We start from the raw sequence: 20,165 nt of genomic DNA, 5'->3' as shown, positions 1-20,165 counted from the left end.
CCCCCACTCACCTATTGTACTCCATGCTACTTTCTCCCCACCCCCACCCTCCTCTAGCTTATCTCTCCACGCTTCAGGCTCTCTGCCTTTATTCCTGATGAAGGGCTTTTGCCCGAAATGTCGATTTTGCTGCTCCTCGGATGCTGCCTGAACTGCTGCGCTCTTCCAGCACCACTAATCCAGAATCTGGTTTCCAGCAACTGAGGTCATTGTTTTTACCATACCGTTTTAGTATCCAGTGTGCTAGAACTAGAAACTAACTTTTCTTAATATGAGGGTACCGTCTCAAAAGGTACATCATGATTCTCTTCAGTATGCCAGTTATTCACTAAGATACATGTTTAATTAAGATCTTTCCATTAACTTTTACCCAAGAGACCTTCCTATTTCTGATTTTATGATTCTAGATTCTACAGCCAAAGAACAGGCCACCCTGTTACTCCTACGCAATTGGTTTAAGAAATCAGAAAAGATTTTTGTTTTCCAATAGCCTGCTGCTAGGATTTCAAACTGCAGCCGAGCTGACAAGGATTTAATACTGACATTAGGAGCAGAGTATGCTATTTGGCTCAAACCTCTCCCATATTCAACAAGTTCATGGCTGATCCACCCCAGGTGCCAACTGCTCTTTCATGCCAGTTCATCATAGCCCTCAAGTCACCAACATCTCAAAAATCCATCTACCTCCTTTTTAAATACTTTGTGATCTTAGCGAGTTTTACATCCAGAACTTTGTGATCTGAATGTAGAATTCCAGCCATTGCTACCATTTGGGAGAAGGAGTGCCCTTGTGAATCAGTTTTAAATCAGTGTTCCCTTATTCTGTAACCGTGTGCATCTTCTATCTTGTGAATCACGTCTGCTTCAATAAGATTGCCCTTCAATGTTCTAAATTCAGATGAATGATGACCTAATCTGTTCAGCCACGTTTAATTAGTCAACCTCTTCACCCCCAAAATCATCATGGTGAATCTCTTTTGCAATATCTAATGCAATATGTCCTTTCTTAATTACAGGGATCAAAACTATACAGAGCTCTACATGTACAGGCTCATCAGCACCCTGTAGTTGTAACAAGGTTTCCTATTTTTCAAGTCTTACCCCCATCAACAAAGGCTAAAAGTCCAATTTCCTTCTGAACTGCTTGCTGCATCCACATGCTATTTTTGTGTTTCATACCCTGGTCCCTCTGCACTTTCCTTTTAAATAAAAGTCCATCTTTAATTTATCCTACCAAACTGTATGTCCTCAGACTTTCTTGCATTAAATTTTATCTGATAAGCTTTTGCCCAATCACTCAACCTACCTTTATCTCTTTGCGGATTCCTTATGTATTTATCATGACTTGCCCTCCCACCTACTTTTTGTATCATCAACAATTTTGGATATGTTACACTCTGCCCCTGTTTACCAAGACATTAATACAATAGTAAAAAATTGAGGCCCTGACACTGACCTTTGTGGTACTGCACTTGTTACATCTTTTCAACCTGCAGAAGACTCATTAATCCCAACTCTTTGCCATCTGTGTGTTAATCAAGCCTCAATATAAGATATTACTTGAGCTCCAATCTTGCACAATAACCTTAGTGGTAGCTTATAAAATGTCTTCTAGAAATTCAGATACACTATACCAACTAGCTTCCCTTTATCACTTCTACTTGTTATATCTTCAAAGACTTCTAGTAAATTTGGCAAACATGATTTCCCTTTCACAAAACCATGCTGATGTTGTTTGATTGTGTTAAGCTTCTCCAAATTTCCTGCTATTACTTCCTTAATAATGCACTTCATTATTTGTCCTAATAACTGGTTTATTGTTTCCTGCTTTCTTGTCTCCCTTTCTTCTTGAACAAGCACATCATGCTTGCATTTTTCAGTCCTGTGGAATCCTCTAAGATTCCAATGAACTCTGGAATATTTTGACTAGTACCTCCACTGTCTCTGCCACCACTTCTTTTAAAACCTTTGGATCCAAATCATCATGTCTTAGCAACCTGCCACTTATACTCCAATTAGTTTGTAAAATGTTTTGTCCCTCATGGAAGACTTGTCTTTCCTCCCATTAGTACCTTGTGTCAGACTTTGGCTCAATCTACCAACTTACTTTCTTCCATGTGTGAGCCAAGTCCTGCGTGTTCTTTAAATGAAGCAATAGGAGAAGATATTCGGTCTCACAATTTTAGTTTATTTGAGCAGGAAGTGGATAAAGCATACAGAGCTCTGGGTCTAGACCTTTCTGTCCCTGACAAACTATATAGTGTGTCAGTTCAGAAAGTACCACACCTTTCTGTCCCTGACCCAGTCTTTTTATATAATAAAAAACATCATTCAATCACTGAGGTGGGATTGTCTTCTGATTGGCTGTTGATCTGACTCCATTCTCCGCCTCCTTGCGTTCCCGAATGTCCGACCCCACGTGACCTTGTTTTGTCCGCGAAACGGAGTACCACGTGACTTCCTCGCACTCCTCCGGCGCGTGAAACAGCGCACCTCGTGACTTTGTTTTGCCCGCGAAACGGAGTACCACGTGACGACCTCGCGCTCCTCCAGTGCGTGAAACAGCGCACCACATGACCTCCTTCTGCGCGTGCACATAACGGAGCATCTCCAAAGGCTTCCAAATGCCGAGTATATTTACACTTGTAGCCAGCTATATATTTCTAAGTAAGCCATATATTTACAAGTCCCCCTTTTGGTCTCATGAAAATGAGACCACTTGCTTATCTTTTATCTGTTGCGATGTCTATAGCATCTTCTACCATGAAAACTGATACAGAATCGTTCCAGAACTGCAACAATACTAACTCCCCTTCATTAAGAGGATCCTGTATATTTCTTCCTTTAGCCACCATCTAAATAAATCTTCCAGTTATGTTGTTCCCCTTTCCAGTTTTACTTTGATCTGAGCACTCACTCCCAATCACAGGCTGGATGATGAATGAAAGATTCTATTTCAGATATAGTTCTGGCTTTTTCGCTCAACTTGTCTACAAGCCACACTAAGACCCAAAGCTAACCATTTGGTGCCTTTCCAAACATCCGGTCTTGCTTGCTAGCTATGCCCTCACAAATTCGCAAAGTCAAACTCAATACAAATTATCTCACTAAGCTCCGACCATCTCCATGGCAATATGACACAGATAGCATGTTCCCAGGTAAAAATACAGATCTTAGTTTGTTTTTCACTTCATTTTGGAGGTGTTCCTTAATTCTGCATAATCATGTGAATCACTTGTATATTTTACTAGAATAACTGGAAACATCCCATCTCTAGCTGTTTGGTTAAGTAATCCCACCAGCTGTTTTTTGATTATTTTTGAGCATGGTAAATTCCAAGCTTGTTTGACTTATATTTTTTTCAGAGTTATTAAAAGTTTGTCAATCAGGATTTTCCTTTTTATTCTACAATTACTGCTTTAAAATAAATATTACATTCCAAACAATCAGTATCATGAACTAGATATTTGCAACAGCAGAAACTTTGTTACATTTCGCAGTTGTATCATTTTAAAGGTCAAGAAATTTAACGAATGTCTAGAGTTTTGGCTGTTGGCTGGGCAGCTTCTGATTTCAAGATGTAATGCAGTGATTTGCATTCAAAGACAGCATTTTCTATCTTTTTTTTGTAAATAATGTAGTTACATGCATTGACAGTTATAAAATTTTGGGAAGCATGTGAAAGATTAGCAGTAGTAACTTGTTTGAATGCCATATGCTACATTTGAATTTAAAAGGATATTGTTTTGTAATTTGTAAAGGAGCACCTTGTGAAGATGCAGTTTTAAATCTTAGGTAGAGACTCTAATTTCTTTTTCAGAAAGTGAGGTTTTGTTTTAGATAGGCATTAGGGGCTTCTATTTTGCTGTCAGGCCCCTTAGTCCTGAAGTGTTGGTTTCTTGCTCAGTGCTCCAATTACCTCAATTTTACTTTTGTGTTATTGCCAGACATAGTTGTTGAAACATTTTACTTTTATTTATTCAGTCACCAAGACGTGGGTATTGATGACAAGGCCAACATTTGTTCTCCATCCCTAAAATTCCTTGGGGAAAATAGTGTTGAGTTGTCATCTGAAATTGTGGCAGTCCAAGTGCTTTGGGTACTCCCATAATACTGTAAGGTAGGGAGCTCCAGGAATTTGACTGAGCATAGTTTAAGGAACAATGAGCAATATACTTTTAAGTAACAATGGTGTGTCACTTGGAGGGGAATTGCAACTCATTCTCTTCATATTCTTTGCCTTGCTTGCTTCGAGTTCTGGATAATATTCCTGAGATTGAAATGAAGCACTTTCTGGATAATTATATCAATTCCCTCATTGTTTGCAATATGTTGAAAGGAATTTGGAGTTCTAAAATAAATGTTTTAGTCATGTAAATCCAATGATTACATTATCATAGAATAGAATCATAGAATCTCTACAATGTGGAAACAGGCCATTTGGCTCAACAAGTCCACAACAACCCTCCAAAGAGCATCCCACCCAGAACCATTCCTCTACCTCATTACTCTACGTTTCCCTCTATAATGCATCTAACCTGCACATCCTGGAACACTATGGGCAATTTACCATAGCCAGTTCACCTCCCCTGCATATCTTTGAGCTGTGGGAGGAAACTGGAGTACTCTGAGGAAACTCTCATAGACACAAGGGGAATGTGCCAACTCCACACAAACAGTCGCCTGAGGCTGGAATTGAATCTGGGTCCCTGGTTCTGAGAGGTAGCAGTGCTAGCCACTGTGCCGCCCTAATTATTTGAAAACCAAGAAATTCCACCAATGCTCCATTATTCTCTTCCTAGGCGTACATAAATAAGCTAACAAAGTCCATATGGAAACCCTCTGATTGTGTCTTCATCTACTGGTTTCATTTGAAATTGCGTTTAAAGGAAATAAATATTTCTTTCTATTCGTAAAAAATTTAAATCAATTTTACAAGTTTTTTAAAAAGTTGTAAGATTAATCACAGGATTTGTGGGCGGCACGGTGGCACAGTGGTTAGCACTGCTGCCTCACAGCGCCAGAGACCCGGGTTCAATTCCCGACTCAGGCGACAGACTGTGTGGAGTTTGCACATTCTCCCTGTGTCTGCGTGGGTTTCCTCCGGGTGCTCCGGTTTCCTCCCACAGTCCAAAGATGTGCAGGTCAGGTGAATTGGCCATGCTAAATTGCCCGTAGTGTTAGGTAAGGGGTAAATGTCGGGGTATGGATGGGTTGCGCTTCGGCGGGTCGGTGTGGACTTGTTGGGCCGAAGGGCCTATTTCCACACTGTAAGTAATCTAATCTAATCTAATCTAATAAAAAATCTAATCTTATTACTTAAAGTCATAGAGATGTACAGCACGGAAACAGACCCTTTGGTCCAACCCGTTCATGCTGACCAGATATCCCAACCCAATCTAGTCCCACCTGCCAGCACACAGCCCATATCCCTCCAAACCCTTCCTATTCATATACCCATCCAGATGCCTTTTTAAATGTTGCAATTGTACTAGCTTCCACCACTTCTTCTGGCAGCTCATTCCATACATGTACCACCATCTGCGTGAAAATCTTGCCCTTTAGGTCTCTTTTATATCTTTCCCCTCTGACCCTAAACCTATGCCCTCGAGTTCTGGACTCCCCCACCCCAAGGAAAAGACCTTGTCTATTCATCCTGTCCATGCCCCTCATAATTTTATAAACCTCTATAAGGTCATCCCTCAGCCTCCAACATTCCGGAGAAAACAGCCCCAGCCTGTTCAGTCTCTCCCTATAGCTGAAATCCTCCAATCCTGGCAACATCCTTGTAAATCTTTTCTGAACCTTTTCAAGTTTCACAAAGTTTCCGATAGGAAGGAGGCCAGATTTGCATGCAATATTCCAAAAGTGGCCTAACCAATGTCCTGTACAACCGCAACATGACCTCCCAACTTCTGTACTCAGTACTCTGACCAGTAAAGCAAAGCATACCAAACGCCTTCTTCACTATCCTATCTACCTGCAACTCCACTTTCAAGAAGCTATGAACCTGCACTCCAAGGTCTCATTGTTCAGCAACACTCTTTAGGACCTTACCATTAAGTGGAGAAGTCCTGCTAAGATTTGCTTTCCCAAAATGCAGCACCTCACATTTATCTAAATTAAATTCCATCTGCCACTCCTCAGCCCATTGGCCCATCTGATCAAGATTCTGTTGTAATCTGAGGTAAACCCTCCTCACTGTCCACTACACCTCCAATTTTTGGTGTCGTCAGTAAACTTACTAACTGTACCTCTTATGATCACATCCAAATCATTTATATAAATGACGAAAAGTAGAGGACCCAGCACCAATCCTTGTGGCACTCCACTGGTAACAGGCCTCCAGCCTGAAAAACAACCCCCCACCCACCACCCTCTGTCTTCTACCTTTTGAGCCAGTTCTGTATCCAAATGGCTAGTTCTTTCTGTATTCAGTGAGATCTAACCTTGCTAATCAGTCTCCCATGGAGAACCTTGTCGAACGCCTTACTGAAGTCCATATAGATCACATCTACCACTCTGCCCTCATCAATCTTCTTTGTTACTTCTTCAAAAAACTCAATCAAGTTTGTGAGATATGATTTCCCACACACAAAGCCATATTGACTATCCCTAGTCAGTCCTTGCTTTTCCAAATACATGTACATCCTGTCCCTCAGGATTCCTTCCAACAACTTGCCCACCACCGACGTTAGGCTCACTGGTCTATAGTTCCCTGGCTTGTCCTTACCACCTTTCTTAAACAGTGGCACCATGTTTGCCAACCTCCAGTCTTTCTTTACCTCACCTGTGATTATCGATGATACAAATATCTCAGCAAGGAGCCCAACAATCATCTCCCTAGCTTCCCACAGAGTTATAGTGCACACCTGATCAGGTCCTGGGGATTTATCCACTTTTATGCATTTCAAGACACCCAGCATTTCCTTCTCTGTAATATGGGCATTTTTCAAGATATCATCATCTATTTCCTGACATTCTATACCTTCCATGTCCTTTTCCACAGTAAACAATGATGTGAAATACTCGTTTAGTATCTCCCCCATCTACTGTGGTTCCACACAAAGGCTGCCTTGCTGACCCTTTGAGGAGCCCTATTCTCTCCCTTTTGTTCTTAATGTATTTGTAAAATCCCTTTGGATTCTCTTTAACTCTACTTGCCAAAGCTATCTCATGTCCCCTTTTTGAACTCCTGATTTCCCTCTTAAGTATAGTTCTACTGCCTTTGTACTCTTATAAGGATTCATTTGATCTATTTTGTCTATACGTGACATGATTTCTTCTTTTTCTTAAACAAGCACTCAATTTCTTTAGTCATCCAGCATTCCCTATACCTACCAGCCTTTCTTTTCACCCTGACAGGAGTATACTGTCTCTGGATTCTTGTTATCTCATTTCTGAAGGCTTCCCATTTTCCAGCTGCCCCTTTACCTGTGAATACCTACACCCAATCAGCTTTTAAAAGTTCTTGCCCAATAACGTCAAAATTAGCCTTCCCCCAATTTAGAACTTCAGCTTTTAGATCTGGTCTATCCTTTTGCATCACTATTTTAAAACTAATAGAATTATGGTCGCTGGCCCCAAAGTGCTCCCCCACTGATACCTCAGTCACCTGCCCTGCCTTATTTCCCAAGAGTAGGTCAAGTTTTGCACCTTCTCTAGTAGGTACATCCACATAATGAATCAGAAAATGTTCTTGTACACACTTAAATTCCTCTCCATCTAAACCCTTAACACTATGCCAGTCCCATTCTAAGTTTAGAAAGTTAAAGTCCCCTACCATAACCACCCTGTTATTCGTACAGATAACTGAGATCTCCTTCCAAATCTGTTTCTCAATTTCCCTCTGACTATTAGGGGGTCTATAATATAATCCCAATAAGGTGATTAACCCTTTCTTATTTCTAAGTTCAACCCTAATGTATTCCTGGGAATTGCCTCCCTCAGTACAGCTGTAATGCTATCCTTTATCAAAAACGCCACTCCCCCTCCTCTTTTGTCTCCCTTTCTGTCCATCCTGTAGCATTTGTATCCTGGAACATTAAGCTGCCAATCCTGTCCATCCCTGAGCCATGTTTTTGTAATTGCTATGATATCCCAGGCCCATGTTCCTAACCATGCCCTGAGTTCATCTGCCTTCCCTAGTGGGCCTTTTTCATTGAAATAAATGCAGTTTAATTTAAATGTCCTACCTTGTTCTCTGCTTTGTCACTGCCTGCCCTGACTGTTTGACTCGGTTCTGATTTCAACTCTATCAGCCTCAGATTGATCTCTTTCCTCACTATCTCCTTGGGTTCCCCCCACCACCAAACCTTAATAATAAAAATCCTCCTGAGCAGCTGTAGTAAATCTCCCTGCCAGTATATTAATCCCCTTCCAGTACAGGTGGAATCCGTCCTCCTTGTACAGGTCATATCTACCTTAGAAGTGATTCCAATGATCCAAAAATGTGAATCCTTCTCCCATACACCAGCTCCTCAGCTATACATTCATCTGCTCTATCCTCCTATTGCTGCCCTCACTAGCTCACAGCACCAGGAGTAATCCAGATATTACTATTCTCGAGGATCTCCTTTTTTAAATTTCTGCCTAACTCTCTGTATTCTCCCTTCAGCATCTCATTCTTTTCCCTTTCTATGTCATTGAGTCCAATGTGTACAATTACCCTCTTCCCCCGTGAGAACATTCTGCACCCTCTCTGAGACATTCTTGATCTTGGCACCAGGGAGACAACACACCATTCTGATTTTCTGCTGCTGGCCACAGAAGAGTCTATCTGTGTCTCGGACTAGAGGGTCCCCTAACACAATTGATCTCTTGGAACCTGATGTATGCCTCATTACATTAGAGCCAGTCTCGATAACAGAAACTTGGCTGTTCGTGTTACCTTCCCCTGAGAATCCATCACCCCCTACATTTTCCAAAACAGCATACTTGTTTGAAATGGGGATAGCCACAGAATACTCCTGCACTACCTGCCTACCTCTCTTACCTTTCCTGGAGTTAACCCATTTATGTGACTGCATCTGCAACTTTTTTCCCTTCCTATAACTGCCATCCATCACACCCTCTTGTTCTTGTAGATTCCTCATTGCCTCTAACGTTCTCTCCAACTGATCCATTCAATCTGATAGGATTCACAACCAATGGCTTTTATTTCAGATATAATCCTCAGTAACCTGTAAACTCTCCCTAAACTCCCACATCCGACAAGAAGAGCATATCACTGTACTAAAGGCCATTTTTGCTTCTTTCAATCTACAGACCCAGAAAATAGCACTGTCTTATTCCTCTACAAAACGCTGCTTAATGCTTAATACTTATTGCTTATTTTTATGTTTATGTTTAATCAAGAGACATATCTCAATAAAGCACATAATCAAGAACGAACCGACTCTACTCACTATTGTAGACTTTTTGTAGGCCACACTTAAAAATATTCACTTATCTGTTTCTGTGCTGTGACCTCTCCCAAACAGGTTCCTCCAAGAGGTTCCCCTCATACCACATAGTTCCAAGATTAGTTGTGAATTTCACTGCTTCTTCAAGTGGTATATGGAGGGAGAACAGTAAATGCTGTGACAACTCAAAATTTGGCATCCATGAAATGCAGTGGGACATTAGTAGCAACAGATTTGTATTCAGCAATGACCTGTAGTCCCATGGTCTGGCATATCAATCTTGGTACAATGATGATTGCAGGAGGACATGCAAGAGGCAGTACCAGGCATACCTAAAAATGAGGTGTCAAGTTGGTGAAGCTACAACATTAGATCACTTGCATGCCAAACAGTGGAAGCAGCATATGAAAACAGAGCTAAGTGATTCTACAAACACTGAATCTGATCTATCCAAGTACTGCAGTCCTGATACAGCCAGTTGTAATATATTTAATTCTGAAAGTAAGGTATCATGCCTGAACAAGCGTTCCTGAGCATCTGTATCCCTCTGCTCCCCACTTACTCCTGCATCTGTCAGGATGCATCTTAAATTAATCTACCGTGCCTGCCTCTACCACCTCTGTTGGCAACGCGTTCCAAGCACCTACCACCCTCTGTGTAAATTACTTTCCGTGTGTACCCCCTTAAACTTTCCACCTCTCACCTTGAAAGCGTGACCTCTTGTTTTGAATTCCTCACCCTAGGAAAAAGCTGATCTCTATCCACCCTGTCTATACCCTTCATGATTTTGTAGACCTCAATCAGGTCCCCCCTCAATCTCCTTTTTTTTCTAATGAAAACAATCTTCACCTACTCAATCACTCTTCATAGTTAGCACCTTCCACACCAGGCAACATCCTCGTAAATCTTCTCTGCACACTGTGCAAAGCGTCCACATGCTTTTGGTAATGTGGCGACCAGAACTGTACACGGTATTCTAAATGCGGCTGAACCAAAGTCTTGTACAATTTTAACATGCTAACTCTTATACTCAATACCCGTCCAATGAAGGCAAGCATACCATATGCCTTCTTGAGCACTTTATCCACCTGTGCAGCCACCTTCAGGGTACAATGGACCTGCACTCCCAGATCTCTCTGCTCATCAACTTTTTCCAAGGCTCTTCTGTTTACAATGTAACTCGCTCTAGAATTAGACTTCCCAAAACGCATCACTTCACATTTGCCTGGATTGAACTCCATCTGCCACTTCTCCGCCCAACTCTCCAGTGTGTCTATATTCTCCTGGATTCTTTGACAGTCCCCTATGCTTTCTGCTACTCCATCAATCTTCGTGTCATCTGCAAACTTACTGATCAGACCAACAATGTCCTCTTCCAGATCATTTGTGTATATCACAAACAGCAATGGCCCCAGCACTGATCCCTGTGGAACACCACTGGTCAACTTTCTCCATTTCGAGAAACTCCCTTCAACTACTACTCTCTGTCTCCTGTTGCTCAACCAGTTCTTTATCCACCTAGCTAGAACACCCTGCACACCATGTGACTTCACTTTCTCCATTAGTTTACCATGGGGAATCTTATCAAACGCTTTACTAAAGTCCATGTATATGACATCTACAGCCCTTCCTTCCCCTATCAACTTGGTCACTTCCTCAAAGAATTCTATTAAAGTTGGTAAAGCACGATTTCCCCTGCACAAAACCATGTTGTCTATCACTGATAAGCCCATTCTTTTCCACATATAAATAGATTTTATCCTCAGATATATTAGTCAATCACTGATATGTCTGTAAATTACCAAAACACAAAAGTAGGTTAGATGTTGCAAGGTAATTTTTGCAACAAGTCAGTGAATAAATATGGACGAAGTTGTCAGCTCATCATAAAGTACAGCTTTTTTAAGTGCTGGAGTATGCAAAATCTCTTTGTGTATAGAAGATAAATGGGTGGTCATTAAGGTTAGGTCACACAGTCATAATGATATCCTGGAGTTTCCTAGATTGCCTTTGGAGGTTGCATAGGAATTTCCAGACTGGGTCAGGATGGGCTTGATGGACCAGTTGGGGTCTTTGCTGCCCTTTTCCGTATTTTCTTAGCTGAATTATGAAAGGCATTTCCTGCAGTTTTATTTCAATCTTGTTTTATATCTACTTGCCATTGTGGACAAAAAGCCAATTGTGTTACACTCAAAAACATAGAAGTTTTGTTTCTGCATGAATTCTTCTAACCATGCTAGTTTCACTTAAAACTAGAGTTGCGGTTGTAAAATAGCTAATATTTCCCAAAATACGGCTCCAGTCTAAAGCATCTACTGTTTGTGCTCCCCAATTTCCCAGCAACCTCCATGACATGTTTTTGTAAAAAGATGACGAAAGGAGGCAATGGAGGCTTTGTTCAAGAACAAGAGAACTTTGTCCATAGCTTTGGCTCAATAATAAAATTCCATAGTTCCTTCAACTAGCCATTCCCATGCAGAATGATGGACATGTCATCCCACGGTAGAGCCAACCCACTCAAGAATGTACTACAGAAGAAACCTTCGGACTTGTGACTGACTTTTATAAAATATGCTGTACGGTAACAAGAAGTGGTTGAAATTCTTGAAGGATGTTAAAATATATGTAATGGTCTGGTAAGCCTTCAGCAATGTCGTCAGTAGTATGTTATCTAATTTTTAAAGATCCTGCAGTGTGAACCTGATGGCTTATGGTTCTCATCACCAAAACTGAATCCACTGTTTGATTCCTATGGAAGGAGGACCTTGAGAATTCATTTGGCATTGAAATGATCAAGCTCAGTTCAAAGTAAAAATTTTAGGCAGTGATACATTATTAACAAGTTAGAACATTGTGAGGTGAAATCATAAAAGTCTTTTAGTTACTTTATTTGTCTTTATTGTATATTCTCTGCTTTTTAAAAATATTACTCGATAAACTCAATGAGCAGATTCTGGGAGAGCAGAAAATATAAGCTATCTCTGCTGCCAGGTTTGGCTGTACCAAACCTGCCAAAAGACACATTGCTTTTGCTGAAAACATTCCCCAAACCTTCACATTTCTGATTATTCCTGGTTCTGAGATAAACTAACAAATCTTAGTGCTTTTTATTTTTATCTCAGAGTTATTAGTTTGTGTCCAAGTCTGACAGGGATAAGTAAACTAACTTAGAGTAACAACCTACATTTAGCAAGCACCTTTAATCTAATGTAAAATCTCACATATGCTGGTATCACAGAATCTGTATTAAGTAATGAGTATAAAAACAATGGGTGGAATTATTTTTTCTAAGTGCAGGGGTCAGCATGTTAGGTGGCAGGTAAATGCCATACTCGCTGGTAAGAAAACTCACCTGATCATCCACCCGTAAATCGGCTCATGAAGGGCTGACAGGCAAGTGATGGCAAATACTTCATTCTTTTGCATGATTTGACATTGGCCCAGAGCTTCTGGTGACCCTGGTCACTAATCAGTGGCCAGCTGCGTCTGAGCCCTAAAGTCCATTGGTTAAGGCATACTCCTTGGGGATCCATTGACGAAAAGTTTTTTTTCCCTTGTTCAGTGTGAGCAGCAGAGGGAGATGAGGGCAGGAGATAGGTTTCATATTGGACCAGTTTGAGCCTATTACCTTACAATGTTGGGCCGTTGTGTTTATTGCAAGGGAAATGGAATACAATAGTAGGGATGTTTTGCTAGAGTTGTACAGGGCATTGGCGAGATGGAAGTATTTTGTTCGATTTTGGTCATCTTATTTTGAAAAAGATTCAATTATGTGAAATATATTAAAGCAGAATTGCTTACGTAATTCAAATTAAAAAGTACAGTTTAAATCTGGCAACTATTTTGACTGGAGAGTGTGATGCTGGAAAAGCACAGCAGGTCAGGCAGCATCCGAGGAACAGGAGAATCGACATTTCAGGCATAAGGCCTTCATTAGGAAGGAGGCTTGCGGGCCTGGGGATGAGAGATAAATGGGGGGGGGGGGGGCAGGGGGGAACGTAGCTGAGAATGCGAAAGGTAGATGAAGGTGAGAGAGAAGGTGATAGGTTGGAGAGGAGGGTGGACTGGATAGATGGGAATGCCCAAAATGTTGATTCTCTGCTGGGATGGGGTTCAAGGGCGGAGATGCGGGAAGTGGAGTAGATGCACTGGAGGGCATCGTCAACTACATGGAAGTGGAATTTTCAGTCTTTGAAGAAGGAGGCTATCTGGATTTTCTATGGTGGAATTGGTCCTCCTGGAAGCAGATGCAGCGGAGGGGGAGGAATTGGAAATAAGGAATGGCATTTTTACAGGAGGCAGGGTGGGAGGATGTGTCGTCCAGGTAGCTGTGGCAGTCTGCATATGTCATAGATGTCCGTGGTTAGTAGGTCACCAGAGATGGGGATGGAGAGGTCCAGGAAGGGGAGGAAGGTAACTCCCCACTACTTTCAAGCCACCACTCACACACTTCACCTCCTCCAAGACTTTCATTTCCCAGGCTCCCTACGCCTTATCTACACCATGGATATCCAGTTTCCATACACATTGATCCTCCATGACGAAGGTACCCAAGCCCTCCGTTTCTTCCTCTCATGCCATCCCACCCAGTACCCTTCCACCGACACCCTCATCTGCCTGGCTGAACTGGTCCTTACCCTCAACAACCTCTCCTTCCAATCCTTCCACTTCCTCCAAACCAAACTGGGTAGCCATGGGCACCTGCATGGGCCCCAGCTGTGCCTGCCTGTTTGTCGGATACGTGGAAAAGTCCATCTTCCGCAGCTACACTGGTGCCATCCCCCACCTTTCGCTACATCGATGACTGTATCGGCGCTACCTTGTGCTTCCACAAGGAGGTTGAACAGTTCATCAACTTCACTAACACCTTTTTCACCCTGACCTCGCATTCACCTGGACCATCTCAGACACCTCTTTCCTGGACTTCTCCATCTCCATCTCTGGTGACTGACTAACCATAAACACCTATTGCTTTCCTAGTAATTTCAATTACAATATTCACTCCATTATTAGACATATTTGCATTTTGACACAGAAGTAACTTTATTTGAGGGTTGCTCATTTAATATTCTCATCTTGGACTTTATCTAATATATATTTTGTGATTGTTGTTTCAGAATTTTGTCAACAGATAGTAATGTTCAAGATTTTCAGAAGCTCACGGAAATTCTGCACATCTTTCTAAACAATGAAGAGGTATTGAAATAACTTACAGAAAAATAACTGAAACATTTATACCTTTATATTCATTTCGTTATTCAGTTTTCTTTGTTGAAAAATACACTGAGGTTTTATGCATAACAAAGTTGTTATTTGATCTGTATTTGCATCAGAATATGTTCATGGAGATGACTCTTTCTGTTTGTTTTCTGTTTTGCCTGTTTAATGTCTGTTGCTATAGGAAGCTTTATTCAGGTATTTTGTTTACTTGTTCCCTGCAGACAAATCTTTCTGATACCAGAATTTCTGCACAGGATTTGCATGAATGCTTTAGTCATGAAGAGTACAGGTGAGTTGTAAACAAGCTCTGGATGGAAGTATAAAAAAGCATTGTCTGTGTAATTTGATCTTGATGCTCACGGTATTGAGTCTCTAAATTGTTACCTCATTGCAGTGATGTTAATTTTGATAATTTACATGCAAAATATTGATAGCTTTGAGGCTAAAATCAGACTCATGAATGTTGATTAATTTGGTAAAACAGTTCTTATTTTGACAAGTGAAATAAGTGATCACCAAAATATTCTTGGGTGTAAAAAAGACTTCAGAATTCTGAGTGAAAAGTACTTATGAACCTTGACAACATTGGGTAATTATCTAATTATTTGACGCTGCAGCAGCATCTTCAGTATTTAGTTATCCTTGTACATATCTATCTCAATCTGGTTTTTTTTGTCTTTAGTGTTTCAGTCTCATTCATTTGCATGCTACAAGTGAAGGAATTTGAAATTGTGGATTATTTTCCCCAAAGATGTCATTTGTGGGGGCTAGAATAGTTTTTCAGATGTAGCAATCAAAAACAATCAAAAGCAAACTAAAGAACTTTCTGACTTCTCAAGAAAAATGGTTTAAACCCAGTTGGGTTTGTAAATGTTTTGCCATTTCCTTTGTGGGACATTTTGAATTTTCCAATTTTACATTGAGGGGAACATTGTGTTTTGATCCTCTGCCAAATAGAAATTACATGTGGAATACCGAAACCCATTGAAAACATTCAGGTAGCAGAGATTAAACTGTATTGAATTTCAGATTGCAGAGGGAAAGTTACAATGTGCTAATTTACTGTGTTACATAAGGTACAAATGCGTATTGTACTATATACTAGGAATAAAGAACTGTTTAGCATTGCAAAGAACACTTCTATTATTGATTAAAGTTGTAGTCTTGTGGTTCTTAATTTGGTATAAGGTGCATTGTTTTGAAATTGGCTGCTGTACAGAGCAGCACAGATCTTGTCTTTATTAATTAAACCTAAAATACATCACTTAACGGCATCACTGTGGAAATTGCTTCCACTGACACCCTCATCCCCCTGGCTGTATATCTCCATCACTCTATGACAAGCTGAAACTTCCGGCTATCAACGAATTACTTCTGAAATGCATTCATTGTTAGGATACAAACAAACCTGGCAGTCAAGCTGCAAACATCAGACATCACAAACAACAAGTGAAGTGATGTTAATTTGTGATGGTGATGGTGTAAAAAAGACTTGAATCTATATGTAGCTTTTCACAACTGGACATCTCAAAATGAAGTCATTGAAGCACTTCTTTGAAGTATAGTCCCTGTTGTAATGTTAAATAATGTCTGCTGAATAGATCATTGACTTCTTCAAGTGGTGATGAACATCCACCATCATCTCAAAACCCGAAGGTCCAAGAGGAAGAAACTCAGTAGCTCAGCCCTGAAACAGCTTAATTAAAGAGAGTAATTCCAAGCTTATGATCAATCTGGAAAGTCTTGACATATCCATCTCATTTCCAGAACATTGGGATCAAATTAAGTCAGCTGTACTAGACTCAGGTGCCCAGACTACTGGGTTCAAATTTCTTCATTCCCAAGATTGATTTGATGGAAATGCTGCTGTAATATCTGATCTTCTAGAAGAAAAACAATCAACCTTCATTCCTTGAAATAACAAACCAAGATTGCATGTCAAGAAGGTAGCAGCTGATGACCGAAGACAATTCTGGAAGATATAGGACACTTGGGAAGAGCAAGCACAAGAAGTTATACAATAATTTGATCATCATTATATGCGAAACCTTTCAAAAGCTACTAGGTTCATCTAACACCCAAGGTCAAATGGCAAAACCTCCTTACAGAATACACATCATATTGTAGAGACTGTCTCCTGAATAATAAAATTGTCCTGAATTGCCTACATCTTGTGCCTGAGGAAGTTCTATTGGAGATATTGTGTAGTTTTAGACCTTCAAGGGAATAACCAACATTATTGTGGTGCCAGAAAATTTCACATAAAATGAATTTTTTTTTTTGCCATGCAGGGACTGTAACAAACATTGGACAAACAGGCAGAAAGCTAGCCACAAGGATACATGAACACCAACTAGCCACAAAAATCATGACCCTCTCTCAGTAGTATCCTTACATATGGATGAGGAAGGACACCACTTCGACTGGGACAACACATCCATCCTAGGGCAAGCCAAACAAAGACATGCACGAAAATTCCTAGAAGCATGGCATTCCAACTGGAATTCTATCAACAAACACATCGAGTTTAACCCCATCTACTACTCCCTGAGAAAAGGAACAGGAAGTGACTTCACACAAGGAAATGGCATCATGAACCCAAAGATATAAATAGAAAGCAGGAATTTTCAGCAGTGCTTCATCTGAGGCCCACTGAAGATGTTACCTAGTATGGTGACAAAATGTCTGGAAATGAACCTTCCAACTCTGCACCCAAAACTCAACCTGAGCTACAAATCTTCTCAAAACTCGCTAAGTACTAGCATCCTTTTAAGGCCAATTCCCCAAGCATCCAGGCAACATCCCTGCTAAATGAACTTTGAACTGAACACCATCTTACGATCTCGACAGAGACCATTGATGTTTACAACAGAAATTTTAACTTCCTGTTAATAACTTATGCCACAAGGCTTCATGTTTAAAACAAAAAAAGTTTTTGTACAAAACAAGTACTACTAAATCAAAGTTGTACTTTCAAAACACTTATTTCTGAAGTCCAGAAATCTCAACAGTAGACTCCTTGTACCGTTGTTATTTTCACTCGAGTTCTCTATACAATACTTGATCTAAAGGGTTTACTCATTTTTCCTGGCACCAAATCAAAGTGTGAAACAGCTCTCAGAAATCCAGAATGATTCTCTGCAATGTTCCCTTTTTTTTACTCAGCTGTGAAATTTCTTGTGATCCTTTTGTGGAGCATTTGGCTTGGCAACCCACTAACTTTCTGTAAGCGTCTCATGATTATCGACACCACAGCTCCAGCATGGGCTTCACTGTCTTCTTGCTTAGTGGAAGGCAGGTCCCAATGAGATAGGTACCTATCTCATTGCTTCTCTGTTCCAGCTCCATACATAAAAATGTTAGTATCTGTGAAAAATCACTCCGATAAATCAAAAATGAAAGGGGGCTCCACTGCTGCCTATCCTCATGGCAATTGGAAAACCTGTGATGTACTGTATGGGGATTTCAACTGACATCATCACCTTCCAAAACATGTCTTTTGATCTGAAATATGGATACTTTAAGACATTCCTTTGTTTACCAGTTACAAGTTTTTACGATCTGGAAAATCACATGATTAATTCAAATCCTTTCTGAAGATAACTGTAGAAATCACTTCCTCACCAAAATCGACAAAGATTGTTGAATATTCTCCACTTAAACTTCTTGTTCTTAACTAACTTTAAATCTGTTTACAGTATTCCAAATGTATCATTTTAAAAAACTTTAATTCACAAACTAAACCTTATCTTCCTAAAACATATGAAGAGCAAGATTAGACACTTCAGCAAAATGTAAGTAACCTGTTTGTCAAACTGCATCGATTTTGATGATGAGACAGTGGCAAAAAAAAAAGAAAGAAAATTCTGCGCTCATATCCCAAAGTCTTGTGGAACATCCTGCCTTTTCCCCTAAAAATCAGCAAGTTGAGAATGAGTCTGTCCATGAAATCCAAAGAAGAAACTCTTAAATCTTGAGAAGCCATCATCCTGAAGACAGCAAGAGTGCTTTAGTGTAGGAAATGTGGCAGCTAATCTGCACACAGCAAATTACATTAACAATGATGTGACAATGATCAAGGAATAAATGTTGGCCAGGATATTCAAGGATAGGTCCCTTGCTCCTCTTCAAAATATCAGAGGATCTTTTATGCTCACTTGAGCAGTGATATAGAGCCTTGGTTTAACCCCTCATTCCAAAACAGATAGTAGTGCACTGCACCCTCAGTACTGTGTTGAAGTGTATCCTTTATTTCTGTCCTTAAGCTTTGGTGAGGGACATGAGTCAGGAATCTTGCCTCCGACTGAGCTACAACTGCAAGAGAAATGTGGGCAATACAAGAAAATGTTTCTCCTCTTCCAATAATGCTGTGGGATTTTTGTAATTTGAGCTATTAGAAGAGGAACTAAGCTTTGATTTTAATGCCAAAAATAGCACCTTTGGATCAATATTGTATTGTTAAAAAGCACATGACACTAGTGAAACAGTTGAGCCCAAAAAGTCTTCCTTGAACCACATCAACATGGGTCTGTTACCTTCTCCCTTATGTTTATCTAGCTCCCCCTTAACTCTGTTAAAAATGATAGCAGGTTTTCCTTTCTGTTCTCTCTCCATTTTGTTTATGTCAAACCACTAAGCTTACCTAAAGACATTGGTGGCTTGATATGCAGCTGAGACAAGCAGTTTGGGGGCTTTCTCACTAATTGGCTATCAATATCCAGTTTTCCCTTCAGCACAGCCACGTACTCAGGTAGTAAGTACAAATATCTAAATATGGATTTTATTGGATAGGTTGAAATTATATACTGTTTGAAGCAAGCTTAAAATGTAATTTTCAGCACATACTGCATTCCAGAAGTTGTTTTTAGTTGAATTTGTTTCTTTCCTTCGCAGGAAGAGGCTGACAGTCGGTTCCAGCCAGTTGGCCGAGTTAAGCTACAGTTTGGAGCAATGCAATGCAGCACTGTGTCTCGAGGCCAGAAGCAGAGGTTTAGTTTAACACTGTTTAATGATCATACACTAGTATTTCTCCACAAACTGGATTTAGTTTATGTTTTACTAATGCTCATTTCTTGTTGTGAGAATGATAAAATTCTCTGTATCAGAGGTAAAAGTGCAAAAGGTTTTGTTAAGGTGCTATTTAAATAAAAATTATAGCTGCCCAATTACTTGAGAAATTTATTACAGGAATACTATATTTTACTCTTAAATCCTGCATGGGCTATTAACCTAAATGTATTTTTCAGTGTTCATTCTGACTTACTTTAGAACCTGGAGCCATTTACAACACTACTCGGTTCTCCTCACTACCAGTTTTACCAAGATCCTAGAAAAGAATCTGAGTACATTGAACCACCAACAAATATTCCAGGGAATTTGTTTTCAGATTAAAAATTTATTAGTTATAAATATTTTCAGCAGCATACAAAGTATTCAGAAAAATTCAGCCGTATTTTAATTTTAATTATCCAACAATTTAAATTTTCCCAGAATATGTACCTATTTAGTGGATAAAATCTGATTTTTTAAAATCCAGGATGA

At 40.1% G+C, this 20,165-nt stretch overlaps 1 protein-coding gene across 3 annotated transcripts in view; it reads left to right on the top strand.

Annotated features, from left to right (window-relative positions):
- swt1 (SWT1 RNA endoribonuclease homolog) overlaps positions 1-19,789 on the top strand; it is a 139,089-nt gene extending 119,300 nt beyond the window's left edge. For all 3 annotated transcript variants that reach the window (XM_043699544.1, XM_043699546.1, XM_043699543.1), the window contains exons 17-19: positions 14,522-14,600; positions 14,846-14,913; positions 19,518-19,789. In XM_043699544.1, the coding sequence (XP_043555479.1) occupies positions 14,522-14,600; positions 14,846-14,913; positions 19,518-19,623 (253 nt within the window). In that variant the 3' untranslated portion in view covers positions 19,624-19,789. The remainder of the gene's footprint in view (positions 1-14,521; positions 14,601-14,845; positions 14,914-19,517) is intronic.
- The last annotated feature ends 376 nt before the right edge of the window (positions 19,790-20,165 follow it).

This window comes from Chiloscyllium plagiosum, chromosome 11 (genome assembly GCF_004010195.1).
Source record: "Chiloscyllium plagiosum isolate BGI_BamShark_2017 chromosome 11, ASM401019v2, whole genome shotgun sequence".
Lineage (NCBI taxonomy): Eukaryota > Metazoa > Chordata > Chondrichthyes > Orectolobiformes > Hemiscylliidae > Chiloscyllium > Chiloscyllium plagiosum.
The sequence above is the reverse complement of the archived record's forward strand: the minus strand, read 5'-3'. Positions and strand labels throughout refer to the sequence as shown.